The sequence below is a fragment of the Giraffa tippelskirchi genome, chromosome Y (assembly GCF_054371585.1).
Source record: "Giraffa tippelskirchi isolate mGirTip1 chromosome Y, T2T-mGirTip1v1.2.pri, whole genome shotgun sequence".
Classification (NCBI taxonomy): Eukaryota; Metazoa; Chordata; class Mammalia; order Artiodactyla; family Giraffidae; genus Giraffa; species Giraffa tippelskirchi.
This window is the reverse complement of record NC_137290.1, coordinates 9,454,504-9,473,022: the sequence shown is the minus strand read 5'-3', so window position 1 is coordinate 9,473,022 and position 18,519 is coordinate 9,454,504. Positions and strand designations below refer to the sequence as shown.

Here is an 18,519-nt window from a genome sequence, read left to right as displayed (position 1 = left end):
CTTGCCTGGAGAATCCCAGGGACGGGGGAGCCTGGTGGGCTACCGTCTATGGGGTCGCACAGAGTCGGACACGACTGAAGTGACTTAGCAGTAGCAGCATGTATACTTTTAATCTAAATTTTTTTTTAATCCTATCATAATTTTCTACATTTATTCCTTTGTTTGACTTTCCTAGTTTTCTTTTCACCTTCAATCAGGATAGTCAGTTGGTTTGGACTACATGAGGTCCATAGGTCAGAAGAGACTGTGTTTTGGGGATAGGCTGGTGGCGTCAGAGGCGACGAGAGTGACGTTAAACCCCGTGACACCTGCTGGGTCGCCATTTTGCTGCCGCTAAGCGTGGCCGCATGCCGATCTCTCCCGAGTTCTCAATTCGGAGTGCGTAACAGTTCTTTGGCAGCCTCGGAGGATTGCTTGGCAGCGGCAGCGGCACAGGAAGCTGCTTGAACACAGTGAGCCTGCCGTTACAGCTATGCCCAAGAATAAAGGTAATGACTCGGTTTCCCAGAACCACGGTTTGCTCAGCCGCCACCGGTGGTAGCCCCTCCTTCTTGTGGTTGGCTGATATCTTTGAGCAGGACTGCACAGTCCACATAGGAGCTAGGAAGCTGCCCCTGCCTCCTCCCGCTCTGTTCGCATAGCGGTATCATTTTCTCTCTGTGTTTGTCAGTTTTACACGGAGGGTGAAATAGATTAGTTTTCCATTCATGCCAGGTTGAAGCTGAATACTTTGGCCGCCTCATGCGAAGAGTTGACTCATTGGAAAAGACCCTAATGCTGGGAAGGATTGGGGGCAGGAGGAGAAGGGGACGACAGAGGATGAGATGGTTGGATGGCATCACCGACTCGATGGACATGGGTTTGGGTATACTCTGGGAGTTGGTGATGGACAGGGAGGCCTGGAGTTCTGCGGTTCATGAGGTCGCAAAGAATCTGACAGGACTGAGTGACTGAACTGAACTGAACCTGCCAGGTTAACTGCCAGCGCATTAGTAAACTGAGGAGAAGGCTACTTTTGGGCAGCCAAGGCTTCGCCTCTGTGGCCTTCATCCTTTCCCGGGACTCTCCCTTAGCTGTTGTTTACGACACACTGATTCTTTCTTTTGGGACCATTAAATATTTCTCCATACTTTACTTTGTGGACAGTTGACTACTGCTGAAAATACTGCTTCTTTGCAAACACGAAGGTAAAACACCGTTGCATGTTTAGGTTCATGTCTGCCAGTTTACTTTCTTCTTCTTCTTCTTCTGCTGCTGCTGCTGCTGCTGCTGCTGCTGCTGCTAAGTCACTCCAGTCGTGTCCGACTCTGTGCGACCCCATAGACGGCAGTCCACCAGGCTCCACCATCCCTGGTATTCTCCAGGCAAGAATACTGGAGTGGGTTGCCATTTCCTTCTCCAGTGCATGAAAAGGGAAAAGGGAAAGTGAAGTCGCTCAGTTGTGTCGAACTCTTAGCGACCCCCTGGACTGTAGCCTACCAGGCTCCTCCGTCCATGGACTTTTCCAGGCAAGAGTACTGGAGTGGGGTGCCATTGCCTTCTCCTTACTTTCCTCTACCTGTCACAAACCTTAACCTTCTTTAGAAGGCAAGCATATACCAACGTGTTCTGCCTTCTTTTCTCATAAGATAGATGCTGGCACTATGTATTTCTACTTATCTTTATTCTGAGGCAGACAGTTCACAAATAATCAGATTTGACAATAACTCTACTTGTAACTTCCAACATCGTACTTGTAAGCTAACTGAAGCAGACCACTGGGACAGTCATTCCTTGAATTCTCCTTTTTACAGACCTCAATTCTTCTTGTGTCATGTTTAATGGCCTGTAATGCCTCCCAGAAAACTGTAACTGCAAGGAGTGAGAATACCTCCTTCAGAATAGCACCACATTTCACATTGCACAACAAATCTCTTCATTGTTCATTCCTGGCACTTCATTTTAGCTCTCAAGCCTTACTTAACGTTTGCCATATTCGGTTACATTTCTTTACCTTTGAGTTCAGTGCTCTCTAGATTCCCCAGACCAACTGGCCCAGCCTTTCTCTAGCAAGCAAATGTTTTGCTGCTACTAGTCAGTGAAACTCTAGGAATGTCTTTTTCATAATGTGTTAGGTAAATTACAAACCACTTCTACTTGTTTTTTCTAGTCTATTTAATTCACGTTTAGCTTACAAATAACTGTACATTGCCATGCATTCCTTGTTTCGTCTTCTGTTTCTAGGAATGACGTTTCCTATGCCCACATTTGGTAGTGTATTCTAAAGAGAACAGGACTTTATGAATGCTGAATTGCTACAGCTTGGTGCTTAGTAGATGTTCAGTACATTTTTGTTAATGTTATCTTCCTAGGCTTCACTCCAGCCTTGGGTAACTCTGCTCTTCCTTCTGTGGAACTTTTATACTAGCTGCTACCTCTCATGCCAAACTGAAGACATTTCTACATATGATTTTTCAGTTTTCAGCCCTTTACAAATATATGGACTAGTCTTGGTTTATTAATTTGAAAATAAATTGTGGAAGAAAATGTATAGAATCCAGGTTTAATCGGAAAGCATGGACAATAACAAAATGCTAATGGCTGTCTCTGGTAATGGGTTATGTGGTTGATAATATACTTATTGGGTAAGGGATTTGGATGAAAGCCACTGACAATTTGTAACATGCGGCTAATCAGAAAGCAAATAACGTTAAATTGTAAATCTCTTTTTAGGTCTCTTAATTTAAATGGTAATTTGTTTGTTTCCCTGTGTTTTTATAAAGTTTAAAATCTTACGTTAGCTTGTGCAACAGTTGAGTTTGTAAACTATTATACAGATGCTTAGATGTCAATTTTTATTCACTCTTTAATCATTTAGGTAAAGGAGGCAGAAACAGAGGCAAGGGTAAGAAGGAGAATGAATATGAAAAACGAGACTTAGTCTTTAAGGAAGACAGACAAGGTAAGACTTCTTTAGTTATTTATACCTTTTCTAGCAATTGAATTTGAGTTTACCCTGAAACATACCTTAGTCATAATCCCAAGGAGTTGTCTCATATCTCCTTTTTTTTTTAATCTAAATGATTTCATTTGCTTATGTGTTTCTTTGTTTGTTTGTTTGGCTGTGCTGGGCCTTCATTACTGCACATGTGCTTTTCTCTAGTTGTGGGGAGTGGGGGCTGCTCTGTAGTTGCAGTGCATGGGCTTCTCGTTGGGGTGTTCTCTCCACTTGTGGAGCAGAGGCTCTAGGGAGACCAGGCTTCAGTAGCTGCAGTACATGGGCTCAGCAACTGCAGCTGCCAGGCTGCAACTATTGAGAGCACAGCTATTGAGAGCACAAGCTCAATAGCTGTGGGACAGGGGCTCAGTCGTTTGGAGGCATGTGGGTTCATCCTGGACCAGGGATCAATTGGCAGTGGATTCCCTACCACTGAGCCACCACAGAAGCCCCTCGTATCTCTAGCTTTTCCCCATTTACTGTGCCCTACGTTGCTCCATAATTTGTTTTAAGTAATTCAATTTACACTGTTTCTCATGCAGATTTAATGTGGCATTTCTGTAAAGAAAGTGTCCAGTTTTTATTCTGTGACAAAGCATGGCATGAGTGCAACTGAATTGTAGGGTTTAGAGCAGAGTAAGCCTGGCTGCCAACATCGAAAATTCCCTACTATTGTAATATTTTTCAGTAGACTCTGAGAAATCCATGCCAAGACCTCAGACCCTCAGTACTCCAATGTCCTTAGTGTATTTAATAAAGTAACTGAATAATTGACTGTCTCTTATTTAAGTAAGTGCAGGCTAAAAGAAGAGTAGAATAATTGACTGAAGCACTTACTTTTTTCCCTTTAATGGATAGCTAAGCCCACGGAGGAGTTGAAATATGAATACAACTCCCATTTTTTTTTAACTTAGACTCACTAATATTTAATGTTTTCTTCTTGTACTTTCTTTCTGTACATGAACATTTTCTTCCTAATATTTTAATCTTTCTTATAGGCAGATCTAGTTACATACAGTTACGGTCTTTAGCCCTAAATATCTCATCTCTTAAGAGTGAAGGCTTTCTCTTATGTAACTCCAGTAGCATGGTCACGAGAAATTTAACCTTACCATTGTATTGTCACCTAGTAAGTACTTTTTTCTAGCCCCGTTGCTTGCGCTTAGTCATGTCTGACTCTTTTGCGATCTCATGGACTGTAGCCCACCTGGTTCCTGTGTCCATGGAATTCTCCAGGCAAGAATACTGTAGTGTGTTGTCATTTGCTTCTCTACGGGATCATCCTTGCCCAGAAGTCTAGTGCGTGTCTCCTTTGTCTCTTGCATTTGCAGGTGGATTCTTCATGGCTGACCACTGGGCAAACTTGTGTTTTGGAATACCCAGTAGCCATATGTGGGTGTTGAAATGAATTGAAGTTAACATATATTGTTCAGTTCACATGTAAACTTTTCTCTTAATGAAAATGCTATTCTCTGTTGTTGAGCTGGTGTGTAACTGCCATTCACATGTGTCCATTTGTTTCAGTAATTTCCAGCACTTCATAAAAAGCCACGTAATTATTCCTTCATAGTGGAAGTCACTAAACACACACACACACACACTCAGGCACAAACACAAATATTTTTATTAATTATTTGAAACATGGTGTGTGGCTAAAGATAATCTGGTCTTTGACCTTCGTATTTTTTCCTTACATTAGAAATTTGTTTTCAGGCCCAGGTTTTAAATTACAATTTTCTTTTCTTTGTTATTTTCTCCTGTGTAGCAGTCCTGAACAATAAGCTGGGTTCACGGCCTGTGAACCAAGGGACTCTCCATCATGTGAATCCCATTTACCCTTCAGGATAATTACAGATTAGGATCTCTTTGGTGGAGGTGTTGTTATTCAGTCGCTAAGCCATGTCTATGACTCTGTGGGAGCCCGTGAACTGCGGTACACCAGGATCCCCTGCCTTTCACTATCTCCTTGCATTTGCTCAGACTCATGTCTCTTGAATCCTGTGATACCATCCAACCATCTCATCTTCCGTTGTCCTCTTCTCTTGCCCTCCTGCTTTCCCAGCATTAGGGACTTCTCCTTGCTATCGACTCTTTGCATCAGGAGGCCAAACTATTGGGGCTTTGGCAGCAGTCCTTGCAGTGAATATTCAGCGTGATCTCCTTTGGGATTGACTGATTGGTTGGTCTCTTTCTGTCCAGGGGACACTCAAGAATCTTCTCCAGCACTATAGTTGAAAATCTTCAACTCTTCAGCGTTTAGCCTTCTTTACGGTCCCAACTGTGACATCCCTATGTGACTACTGGAAAAACTAGAGCTTTGACTATACAGACCTTTGTCAGCAAAGTGATATCTCTGCCATTTAACGTGTTGTCTAGAGTTGTCATAGCTTTTCTTCCAAGGAGCGGTTCAGTTCAGTTCAGTCACTCAGTCGTGCCTGGCTCTTTGCAACCCCATGGACTGCAGTGCGCCAGACCTCCCTGTCTATCACCAACTCTTGGAGTTCCACCAAACTGGTGTCCATTGAGGTGGTGATGCCATCCAACCATCTCATCCTCTGTAATTCCCTTCTCTTCCTGCCCTCAATCATTTCCAGCATCAGGATCTTTTCCAGTGAGTCAGCTCTTCTCATCAGGTGACCAAAGTACTGGAGTTTCAGCTTCAACATCAGTCCTTCCAATGAACACCCAGGATTGATCTCCTTTCACATGGACTGGTTGGATCTCCTTGCAGTCCAAGGGACTCTCAAGACTCTTCTCCAACAGCACAGTTCAAAAGCATCAATTCTTCGGCACTCAGCTTTCTTTATAGTCCAACTCTCACATCCATACATGACTACTGGAAAAACCATAGCCTTGACAAGATGAACCTTTGTTGGCAAAGTAATGGCTCTGCTTTTTAATATGCTGTCTAGGTTCATCATAACTTTCCATCCAACTAGTAAGTATCTTTTAATTCCATGGCTGCAGTCACCATCTGCAGTGATTTTGAAGCCCCCCAGAATAAAGTTAGCCTCTGTTTCCCCATCTATTTCCCATGAACTGATGGGACTGCATACCAGGATCTTGATTTACTGAATGTGGAGCTTAAACCAACTTTTTCATTCTCCTCTTTCATTTTCATCAAGATGATCTTTCACCAAGGTTGGTGTCATCTGTCTATCTGAGGATCTTGATATTTCTCCCGGCAATCTTGATTCCAGCTTGTGCTTCCTCCAGCCTGGCGTTTGTCATGATGTACTCTGCCTAGAAGTTAAATAAGCAGGGTAACAATATACACCCTTGATGTGCTTCTTTCCTATTTGGAACCAGTCTCTTGTCCCGTGTCTAGTTATAACTGTTCCAGATGTAGTTGCTTCCTGACCTGCATACAGATTTCTCAAGAGGCGGGTCAGGTGGTCTGGTATTCCCATCTCTTTCAGAATTGTCCACACTTTATTGTGATCCACACCGTCAAAGGCTCTGGCATAGTCAATAAAGCATAAATAAATGTTTTTCTGGAAATCTCTTCCTTTTTCCGTGATCCAGTGGATGTTGGAAATTTGATCTCTGGTTCTTCTGCCTTTTCTAAAACCAGCTTGAACATCTGGAAGGTCATGGTTCATGTATTGCTGAAGCTTGGCTTGCAGAATTTGAGCATTACTTTGCTAGCGTGTGAGAGGGGTGCAATTGTGCAGTAGTTTGAGCATTCTTTGGCATTGCCTTTCTTTGGGATTGGAATGAAACTGACCTTTTCCAGTCCCGTGGCCACTGCTTAGTTCTCCAATTTTCTGCATATTGAGTGCAGCACTTTCACAGCATCATCTTTGAAGATCTGAAATTTTTCAGCTGAAATTCATCACCTCCACCGGCTTTGTTTGTAGTGATGCTTCCTAAGGCCCACTTGACTTCACATTCCAGGATGTCTGGCTCTATGTGATTAATCACTGCATAGTGATTATCTGGATCGTGAAGATCTTTTTTGTACAGTTCTTCTGTGTGTTCTGGCCACCTCTTCGTAATATCTTCTGCTTCTGTTAGGGCCATGCAATTTCTGCCCTTTCTTGAGCCCATTTTTGCATGCAATGTTCCCTTGCTATCTCTAATTTTCTTGAAGAAATTCTAGTCTTTCCCTTTCTATTATTTTCCTCTCTTTCTTTGCACTGATCACTAAGGAAGGCTTTCTTATCTCTCCTTGCTATTCTTTGGAACCCTGCATTCAAATGGGTATATGTTTCCTTTTCTCCTTTGCTTTTCACTTCTCTTCTTTTCACAGCTATTTGTAAGGCCTCCTCAGACAGCCATTTTGCTTTTTTGCATTTCTTTTTCTTTGGGATGATCTTGATCCCTGTCTGCTGTACAGTGTCACGAACCTCCACCCATAGTTCATCAGGCACTCTGCCTATCAGATCTAGTCACTTAAATCTATTTCTCACTTCCACTGTAAAATCATCAGGGATTTGATTTATGTCATGCCTGAATGATCAAGGAGCAGGTGCCTTTGAATTTCGTGGCTGCAGTGGCTGTCACTTTGATGTTAGTCCTTAGTAAAAAATTTAGTAATGTACACGCTTTATATTAACTACCTGTTTCTTTCTCTTTATTCTGATGCCTGCTTTTGTCTTTTAAATCAAGAAGACATCATCCCATACTAGCTAATGATTTTGTCATTGTTTTCAAATGACAGTAGAATCAGGTGGCCTCTACTATTCTTAGATATAATTGTATTTAAACATTTGACACTTTACCTTAAGATACCATTTTAAGAACTTGAGAATAAGCATCAACGTGTTCTCAAGCAAAAGTTTGTTAATGATCAACCTGCTGTTGATTATCGGTAGAGTTAATGAGGGAAAGGAGAGTCGAGGTTTGGCGAATACTCAGCCTGAGAGGTTGCTAAGTCAGCCTTTAGGGTGCAGTCTGAAATGAGCCGCTTTGATGTCCAAAGGTAGAGCATGCAGTCATGAAGAGCACGACTGAACTGATTTTCTCAAATTAGTAGATGACTTAAATATTCAAAGTAGCAGGTAGCTTTTTGTGTTACTAACATTTCTAATTTTGGATTAACTGCTTCACTTTTGTCGACTTTTCCTTGCTCTGAAAACATGAGGGTAAATGCATTAAGTGTAGCTGGAAGAGACTATAGACATTGTTTGGCAGATTAAGAGTTCTCTCATTTTTGTGGATAAAATTAATATAGGTCACCTTGAGACAGCTCTCCTTTGTTATAATATTTGAACATTTTGTTCTTTTTTAAATCATGGTTGGTGTGGTCTAAATTTGGCAATAAAAGTGAAGTTACCAACCTAACAACAAGTGTTACATTTTTTTAAAAAATTGAACAGTATTTTACAGTTCTCTTTTGTTTTGTTTTTTTTTCTTTTTTGCCCCTTCCTAAGAATATGCCCAGGTAACCAAAATGTTGGGAAATGCACGATTGGAAGCAATGTGTTTTGATGGTATGACAAGGATATGTCATATCCGAGGCAGCTTGAGAAAAAGGGTGAGTGTGGAGATATATTTTCCTTTAATACAAAACTTACCTTTAAAAAATTTAGCTGTGCTTCCAAGTGACTGACTTTGGTGAATTCTTCAAGACTTCAAAAATAGTGAGTTATATGACAATAGAAACACATAAAATTAGAAAATCCTCGATAACTTTCATCAGAGGATTTAGATTTAGAAAGAATGATTTGTGACACCTAGGCTGGATTTCGGCCAGAAATGTTTGCTCTTGAAGAAACAGACACATTCCGTGTATGAAACAAATGACCTAGACTCTTAACAAAAATATTAACCCATGAGAGAAAGAAAGAAAAATAAAACACCTGAAAATTATTTTTAAGACAAAAGGAGTCTAATTGCTAATTAAATCCAGTGTATGGTTCCGGGTAAGACTTTGCTTTGTGGGAACAGCTGTACGTGGTGTTAGGAACATTTGAAATGGGACCATCTTATTTAATAATTTTGGCACACTGATTGATCATATTGTTTAAAAGTTCCTTCAACCCTAATTTTTTGGATTAAAAAACAGTTTTGTTCTCTTGAGTCATTCTTTTCCAGTTAGTGGTTTGGGGGCCTAAATTGATGTCCGATGGTAACTAGATGGCTATGTTTGGGTCGATGAGTTATTTTCATTTGTTTAAAATAACTAAAGATGTCCAAAGTGATTTGTGAATAAAAGTAATTCACGTGGCAAAGAACTATGCTTTTGTAAACTTACTTATTTGAAGTAAAATTATTATCTATTTTAATATCCTAAATTAGAAATCTTGATCCAAACTGAACTGCCTATCTTTAGTTTTTACTTAATAGATGGTAACTCTCTGTAACTAGACTTTGTCTCATAGGCATGAGCACACACACAGATCACACACACATACATGCACGTGTACACATGACACACACACACCACAAACACACACACACACACGCACACACACACTCATCTGTCGTTTTGCCCTAATTTTTCGTAGGTCCTTTTCACACACTGAGTGAATTGTATCTTTTGTATTATGTTAAGTATGGCTTAACATCACACACTATTTTTTGTTTGCATTTTAAGTATAATATACTGCGAGTTTTCTTTTATAGGTTTGGATAAATACTTCAGATATTATATTGGTTGGTCTTCGAGACTATCAGGTAACAATTACACCTAAATTTATAATGTTCTTGAATTTAGAAATCATTAACATCAGTATTTAGATGATGCAATAAAATGCATTTGATCTGTTCCAGCCAGTTATGATTCTCATCCTTCTGGCAATAAAATTTGTTATGATCCATGAGGTATAAGATGATAGAATTCTGGCTGACTGACGGCATATGACTGATGGTTTTGTGGGAAAACTTGTTGTTTCTTTTTTTATTGTAAATATGCTATGCAATAAGTATTTTCTTATAATTTTGGATAAATACTGCAACTCATCACTCTGTCCTCCTTTAAAGCGCACATGTATTCAAGGCTGTGTGCTAGGTTTTCTGGAATTTTGCCGCAGGCTGACGTTTTCAGTGTTTTGTAGTAAAATGAGAAGATATCTTTCTATTTTGTGACATATATTTCACAGAACTAGATTATTCATTTTCCTTCCATTTTTCTTTTCTGTAAATTTTGACAACACTGCAGCTTGTAGGATCTTAGATCCCCAGTCAGGGATTGAATGCAGAATACTGCTGAGAAAGTCCTGAGTCCTAATCATGGGACCACCAGAAGACTCCCCCCCGTTTTGCCTTTTAAATATTTTGGTAAAATGACCTTTGCTGAAATAAGAACAGTAGCATATGACAGTGATTTTCGTTAGTATTCTCACTCATCAAAAGAAAAATTTAGTAATTTTATATTGGGTTGTCAGTTCCAATTTTTAAATTTCAAGGTCTCAGATCCAAGTTTGAAAAACCACTGCTGTAGATGATGCAATCAATTCAGGCAAAACCTGTAATCTCCAAAAAGGGTGTTTGAGGCTTATAGGAGAAAGGTAAGACATAGACTAGGTTGTTTAGCGTCTATGTTATAAATCTGAGATGAATACTTAGAAAACTACTTGGTAGTTGCCCCCTACGACCTTAATGTTTGGACTATAACTTGTGAGAGAGAAATTCTTTTGATTTCTGTGTCAAACCCATCCCTTGGGCTAAATTAGATTTTGAGTGAAACAACTGCTCAGTCGCTCTCTATTCGATTATCAGGTCATGTTTTCTGTAAATACTTAAGACGTTCTGATTTGTAAAGTTTCAGTCTTCTGTTTCCTTGTCAATTTTTTGGTGTGATTGTTCTATTAGTGACTAAAAGAGACATTTTGAAGTCAGCTACTTCACTTTTCATCTGCACTAGTTTTCTCTTAAAGAATCTGTATGTCTTGATTCTCTAGTGAAATATTCTTGACAATTAAAAACATTATGCACGTTGTTTCTTGTCTTCTTTTTACGTATACTACCTGAGGTGAAGTCTCTGTTAAGTGCAGCTTCTAGGCTTTCTCAGCCATGCTTTGGATTGACTGCTAATTTTCTGGTATGTGACAAAACACCTTTTCCTTTTTCTTTGTGTGTCTTGTGTTTGTTGTTATTTTTGTTGTTGTTGAAAACTAGAAAATGCAAATATAACGTGGTGAACTGGGAGATCAGATTTCTTCCCCCAGGGCTTTTATCTTGCCATTGTTTGTTGAGTGATTTCTGAAACAGATTGTGTATGGCATGTATCTTTTCCTTCATGTGGCCGCTGAATGCTTGTTTATAACGTTGCACACAGCCCATGTTTGAGGTTTCATTAAAAGCCAGCAGTCCTCTCAGCCTCTGCTTTTAGGCTCTGTGCATGCTGGGGCATACCTTTGATACTCATCCAGGCAACTGATAGTTCTGAGTCATCATTTCGGGCTTGTGCAGAAACTCCAGGTCACTCAAAGCTGAGAGACTAGGAGCATCCCTCAACTTTGATGAGTTTGGGTTCAGTCCTGATTCCACATATAAATGAGGTCCTACAGTGTTTGCCTTCTCTGTGTGACTTGTTTCTCTTAGCACACTGTCCTCCAGGTTCATCTCTGTTCTTGCAAATGGCAATATATATCTACGTTGGATGTTAATCCTTTAGTGGTCTTATCATTTGCAAATATTTTTACTGATCTAGTACACTGTCTTTTTTATGTTGTTGTTGATGATTTCCATTTCTGTGCAAAAGTGATTTAATGTGAAGTACTTCCACTTACTAGGTTTTGCTTGTGTGGCTTATGGGTTTGGTGTCCTATACCAAAAACAAAGAACAAGAGCGGCATTTGGTAGTTTTACACTGTGTTCTCTTGTGGTAGTTTTATGGTTTCAAGCCTGGGTTTAAATCTCTTCAGGGTTATTTTAAGTGGTTTGTGGTGTAAGATAGCGGTCCACTTTTATGTTAAGTATTGTTTTCCTAGACCTGGTTATTAGAGAGGATGTCTTTTCTACACAGTTATCTTGCTTCCCTTCATAAGTATTCGTTGACTGTCTTTGAAAAATTTTGTTTCTGAGTGCTCAGTTTTGTTCTAGGAGTCCGCCTACTGGTGGAATGCCAGTGCCATATTGTTTGGACAGTTGTGTTTGAAAAGCAGGAAGTGTGTGTCCTCCAGCTTTATTCTTCCTCAAGATTGCTTTGGCGGTTAGGATTCTTTGAGGTTCCACATAACTTTGTCTGTGAAAAAAACTGCTACTTAAATTTGTATAGGAATTACATGCAATCTGTACATTACTTTGGGTAATGTGGACACATTACTATTATAACTGATTTTTGTATGTTGATTTTATATCCTGAAACTTTACTGTATTTTTTTCCTTTGTATGTTTTTGTGATCTAGATCATCCATTTATAACCTTTCCATTTTTCATGCTTGATGACTAAAAACATAGAATCTGTCTGTAAAAGTGTATCATTTTCATGTCCATTTATTTTCATTTAACTACATATAACCCCGCAAATGGATTGAAGAATTCTAAGTTCCCAGTTTAATTCTTTGTTGCAATGGCAGTGTAACCACAGTTATATCAATCCATTAAGGGGTTAAAATACTAACTTTAAAGTGGATAGCCAGAAACAGCTCTTCTGATTTTTAATCTGTTGCAGATAATTACAAACCCTTGCTAGTCAAATCATAATGTAAAGAAAATAGCATCACCACTCTGTGGAAGTGTATTAGCAGGTTATTAGCTAATCTTGGGAAAAGGCGATGGCACCCCACTCCAGCACTCTTGCCTGGAAAATCCCATGGACGGAGGAGCCTGGTAGGCTACAGTCCATGGGGTCGCTAAGAGTCGGACACGACTGAGCGACTTCACTTTCACTTTTCCCTTTTATGCACTGGAGAAAGAAATGGCAACCCACTCCAGCATTCTTGCCTGGAGAATCCTAGGGACGGCAGAGCCTGGTGAGCTGCCGTCTATGGGGTCGCACAGAGTCGGACACGACTGAAGCGACTTAGCATAGCATAGCATTGCTAATCTTGTCCCTACTGAGTTGCACTCAGAGTTTTAACACAATACCTACATGTTTTTTGTGCACATTATAGTTTGAGAAGTGTTGGTGTGTATTACACTGCAGTTTTATGACTGTGATATTTTCAGTTGCCTTTCTTTAGGTCTTTTCTAGGTTAATTGTAAGCGCTCAGAATTGTTTGTTCTGTCAGTGTCTCAGCTTCTTTAAAATGGAGAAAAGTGAACATTTTAGGGCAGTACTTCTCAGGCATATTTGCATCAGAAACACCCAGAAGAGCTTTATAAACATGCAAGGACTTCACTTCAGGCCTGTCAGGTTTTAGGAAGATATAGGTATCTTTTTAAAGCACCGCAAACAATTCGAATCAGTAAGATACTCTAAGAACTGTGGGTTGTAGAAAGGTTTCTTTTGGGTAAAATACCACTTTCAGTTTGAACTACAGTGTTAGAGTGTGGACAAGGACCACATTTCAAAACCACCACACACACACACACCCCTTTCCTTTTCTTTCTTTGATTCAATGCATTGTATGCATCATTTTCCTTGTCTATACTTCATTTGGTCATGCATGCAAACTTTGTCGTGTGAATTTGTGTGTGTGTGTGTGTGTGTGTGTGTGTGTGTGTGTGCCGCTCATAGAAGGAAGGTGAGAGAATAGTGAGGTTTTACATAATTGTGTTTAATTTGAAAGTAATTTAGGAGACAACTGATGATTCTTTGTATAACCACTTTTCATCCTTCCTTGTTTTTCTCCAAGGATAACAAAGCTGATGTAATTTTAAAGTACAATGCAGATGAAGCTAGAAGTCTGAAGGCTTATGGAGAGCTTCCAGAATATGGTAGTTAATGTCAAAGTTATTACATTTCCCTGTCTTCTTATAGTATTTGCTAATTAGTGTTTAGGTGAAGCAGTTGTTTCTGCTCTTGTTCTTTCTCTCTCTTTTATGTATTTTTGCATATATACTTCAATTCGCTTTAAGAATGTATGAAATACTTCAGTGTATTAACAACTTAGTAATGGATTCTCTTCCTAATATATGCTGTTTTGGTGGGGAATTAAAAAGTTTACAGACTGTAGCCTGATACGTAACAATTGTTCAAGGAATGCCTCTTTTAAACAATTCTTAAGAGATTATACCTGGTTTCAGCTAATCGAGGACAACAGTTATGGTACTGGTATTGATCTTTATGGAGGAGTATTCAGGTTTTCTTAGTACATAAAGTACTGTTGTGGCATTTTGTGGAGAGTGTTCTTAAAAGATATCCCTTTTGTTTCTTAAAGACAAAAGTATTCTATTCTTCCTCTAGTGAGCTTGGAAAGATTAAAATAAGTTCCTAGTAACAAAAAAGAGGAAGTGTACTAAACTCACATTGTGAACATGATAGCAACTTTATTTATTCAGTTACAGTGCATTTTATTATAAAGGTATGCGTTTTTTAGTAAGAATGAAAATTCTGATGACATATAGGCCATTTAAAAAAGACTAAGATAATTGGGAATCAGATCAACATTTACTTGGCAGTGAACTTCTTTTAGTTGTTTCATTCTGAGTTTGTTCTCTGTGATATGTTTGCAGTTAGGCAGATTTTTCTTGGAATGGAACTGTTGAATCGATGATTGATTACAAGCAGTTTCTTGTACAGTTCAGTGTTTTAGTATTAATCCAGTATTATTTCTTTAAGTAGGCAACTAATCTAGTAACATCTTGATTTTATATTTTTAAGAGTATGCTCTTACTGTGTTTTTAGCAGAACTTAGTGAAACAGATGAAACAAATTCCTTTGATCCTGAAGATGATGATGAAATCCAGTTTAAGGACCCTGCAGATGAGGTTGAAGACATTGAGGTGTAAGTCCAGGCTGAACCATGTGTGTGTGTGCTTTTTATTGTTTGGTACATGAAAGTAGTCAGACCTTTCACCATCTTTGGGCTCAGAAGGAGGAACACTTGAATTGAATATATATTGAGGCTCATGTATCCGTGAATTTGAATAGCCATTAATATTCATAAGACAGCATGGCAACCTTTTTAATTTTTCAAAAACTTTATAATTCTTGGGATCTCCTTGTTTGTTTGATTTATGTCAACTGGGTCTGACAGTGGGCACTCCTTGTCTTTATTAGGTAAGGGGGTCTACAGTGATAGTAGTAAGAAGTTTAGCAGACAGGTTTAAAATGTATCATCTCCCAAGGCTGGTACGTTAAAAGAAGTAAAGCATGTTGCAGCCACCTTGCAGAAGCATTGGAATTTCAGTGTACTCCAAAGCATTCTTAAAATGAAGGCCTGTTTTGTTGCCCATGTATTTAGAGGTTACATTAATTGTCCTGTATCACTCTAGAAAAAACTTTTGGTTTGAAGTTTGTGGGAAATGGTTGTTAATCTTGGTTAGGAAATAGTGATGATAAGACTTTTAAATGCCTCACGGTTCTTTTTTTTTAAATTAGTTTATTTATCTATTTTTAAACTTTACAATATTGTATTTGTTTTGCCATACATTGACATGAATCCACCAAGGGTGTACATGTGTTCCCCTTCCAGACACCCCCTCCCACGCTCCCTCCCCATCCCATCCCTCCAGGTCATCCCAGTGCACCAGCCCTGAGCACCCCATATCATGCATCGAACCTGGACTGGTGATTCGTTTCATATATGATAATTTACAATCTTCAATGCTGCTATGAATGTTTTTAAGTACAAATTTTATTGATTTGTATCTCTTGACTTTTTAGACAGGCATATCAAGTAACTGGAATGACAATATGGCTTATACTCTTGTAAGGCGTGTTAGACTTCTTCATCTTCTTCTTTCGGTACTTCTGTAGTAAAAATGTACTGTAGAAGACAGAAATGCAAAATCAAAAATGAGTGTTTGATTGAATACTAAGGTAGAAGTTTAGAATTCCAGGAGCAGATTTTAGGAAGTCTAAATTGAATCAATGACTTAGAACACAGATTTCAAGATCTTTCAGTCACCAACATCCTTATTAAGAGCATTTTCAGACACTCAGAGAAATTGAATTTTAAGTGGAAGTGAGCAATCACATATTCACCAAGATTACACAGTTTACAATTTTATACTCAGTCTCTCACATCTATCCTGTTCATCCCAGTCCGTATTATACTTTGATGGATTTCCAAATCATTTAGGAAATGAAACCAAGGCACTACCCTGGTGTGCTAGTATTTTAAGATTCTCAGCGTCCACTGTAGGGGTCACGAGTTCAATTCCTGGTCTGAAAAGGATGATCTGCATCCTGTGCGACATGGCCACAAATAACATTTAACACCCAAACTGCTTAAGATTATTCACACCGTGAATTAGAACAGCTGGTTATGTACCAATAGTGGAGAATTTATTTCTTTCTTTTACCCTATTTTTATAGATCTTTAAACATATGACAATACTCCATTGAAGCGAAGGTGAAGTCACTCAATCATGTCTGACTCGTTCTGACCCCGTGGACTGTAGCCTACCAGGCTCCTCTGTCTGTGGGGGTTCTCCAGGCAAAAACAGTGGAGTGGATTGCTATTTCCTTCTCCAGGGGATCTTCCCAACCCAGGCAGACCTTTTACCCTCTGAGCCACCAGGGAAGCCCGATACTCTACTGATGTTGCATGCTTTTAAAGCACACCAGAAACAGGAAATTAAAAAGGAGTAGAAAAATATTGTTGCAATATCATTAAATATTTTTAAAAATTTTCTCTTCCAGTTTTGCTACCACTTATCAGAGGCTCGAAAATTTTACATCAGTTTTTTTTTTTTTTTTTTTTTTTTTTTTTTTATTTTATTTATTTATTTATTTTTTTATAAATTTATTTATTTTACTTGGGGGCTAATTACTTTACAATATTGTAATAGTTTTTGCCATACATTGACAAGAATCAGCCATGGGTTTACATGTGTTCCCCTTCCCGAACCCCCCACCCACCTCCCTCCCCCTCCCATCCCTCTGGATCATCCCTCTGCCCCGGCCCCGAGCCCTTGTCACATGCATCGAACATGGAATGGTGCTCTGTTTCACATATGACAATACAGTTTTTATTTTATATATTTATGATGCCTCTGTCATCATCTTTTATGTATTTGGAGTTATGAATTTTGTAAATGCTAAAATGAACATCTTAAAGATTTCAGTTAAACCATGGTTAAAAATGAAAAGGCAGTTTTATTTGAAAAAGTGGACCCCGGGTTTTATGACTCAGTGTAAATCAGAAAGTAAAACACAATTATATACTAAGAAAGAATCCAGTAATGAAATGTCTTTTAAGTAGATGTCTTTTTAATGATATCTTTGTAGTATCTAGATGGTTTGTAATGCTGACCACAGATTTCTTAGAAATGCTGTCCTCTCTCTAATGTTTTGCTCAGTTTTGCAATCTCTCTCTCAGCCAGAGATTCCTTGTGGCTAAATTAATACTGAGGAGGTACAGTTGACAGTTATTTTCTGTGGTAAGAATGTAAAATGAACCAGTTATGTAGTATGTTATTCGAGACCGGAAGGTTGTCACGGCTGAGCTGGGGTTGAAGGCAAGGGATCTAACCAAAGGGAAGACTTGAATACCAAGCCACACAGAGTTAAGCTTTTCCTTAGAAGGAAAAGAGAACAGGTTTCTGGAGCTGTGACTAAGCAGGTCAGTTGGGGAAAAGACTAAAGGCAACCGTAAGTGAAAGAGTTTGTCTTATATTGGAAATTTTGTTTAGGTTTATGTGTTTTATGTCAGAATCGCAGTTCTTGCCACAGTCAGATATCCTGGTGATTACTAGAGTGTCACGCCTGTGATCAGATTGAGTCACAAGCATTGGATTTAGTACCATCCTTCTCTCTTTGGGAGGCGAAAAGATTCTAACCTGCCATTAAGATGAGTGAGTTAATTTAAAACATTGAAAAAATAATAGCTTGCGTAACATGATGTTCTCATTGAGATCATAGAGATTCACTGAAAACACATAGGAATTGAGAAAACAATCTGGTTGTTGTTCTTAACTTTAGTTCAAAAGGAATAATTTTCTAAGTAGTGTAAGAAGATCCTTTAAGCATTATTACAAGAATTATTTTTTCTGTAGATCTGATGTTCTTTTCACTTACAGATCTGAATTGAATTCAGAAGTCTGAGGAACATGCTACAGTTTGAATTTTGGTCATCACCTGCCGAGAAGAATAAAATTCAGTATGAGTGTAGTTTAAAGCACACTGTGCCTTAAATAAACTATGGTTTATTTTCATTGTTTTATTTCTTTATTTTTTATTAAATTAGTTTCTTTATTATTTAACTTTACAATATTGTATTTGTTTTCCATACATTGACTTGAATCCACCGTGGGTGTACATGTGTTTTCCTTCCAGGACCCCCCTCTGACCTCCGTCCCCACCCCATCCCTCCGGGTCATCCTGGTGCACCAGTCCCGAGCACCCTGTATCATGCATCGAACCTGGACTGGTGATTCGTTTCACATATGATAATTTACATGCTTCAGTGTCATTCTCCCATATCATCCCACCCTCGCCCTCTCCCATAGAGTCCATAACACTGGTCTATACATCTGTTTCTCTTTTACTGTCTCTCATACAGGGTTATCTTTACCGATTTACTAAATTCCATATATATGTG

General features: G+C 38.9%; 1 protein-coding gene across 2 annotated transcripts; it reads left to right on the top strand.

Annotated features, from left to right (window-relative positions):
• The first annotated feature begins 312 nt into the window (after positions 1 to 312).
• LOC145537509 (eukaryotic translation initiation factor 1A, X-chromosomal-like) lies at positions 313 to 18,133 on the top strand. 2 transcript variants are annotated; one of them, XM_081568182.1, is made up of 7 exons: positions 404 to 488; positions 2,858 to 2,941; positions 8,353 to 8,456; positions 9,548 to 9,598; positions 13,666 to 13,747; positions 14,658 to 14,757; positions 17,999 to 18,133. In XM_081568182.1, the coding sequence occupies exons 1-7, from the start codon at positions 473 to 475 to the stop codon at positions 18,021 to 18,023; spliced, it is 462 nt and encodes a 153-aa protein (XP_081424308.1). In that variant the 5' UTR covers positions 404 to 472; the 3' UTR covers positions 18,024 to 18,133. The 2 variants fall into 2 exon arrangements, with proteins under 2 accessions (XP_081424309.1, XP_081424308.1); XM_081568183.1 differs by lacking the exons at positions 9,548 to 9,598; positions 17,999 to 18,133 and having other exon boundaries at positions 313 to 488; positions 14,661 to 15,667.
• The last annotated feature ends 386 nt before the right edge of the window (positions 18,134 to 18,519 follow it).

Coding starts and splice junctions, on each gene's coding strand:
- LOC145537509 (XM_081568182.1), top strand. Junction 8,457..9,547: donor GAGGCAGCTTGAGAAAAAGG/GTGAGTGTGGAG, acceptor TTTCTTTTATAG/GTTTGGATAAATACTTCAGA. Junction 9,599..13,665: donor TTGGTCTTCGAGACTATCAG/GTAACAATTACA, acceptor TTTTTCTCCAAG/GATAACAAAGCTGATGTAAT.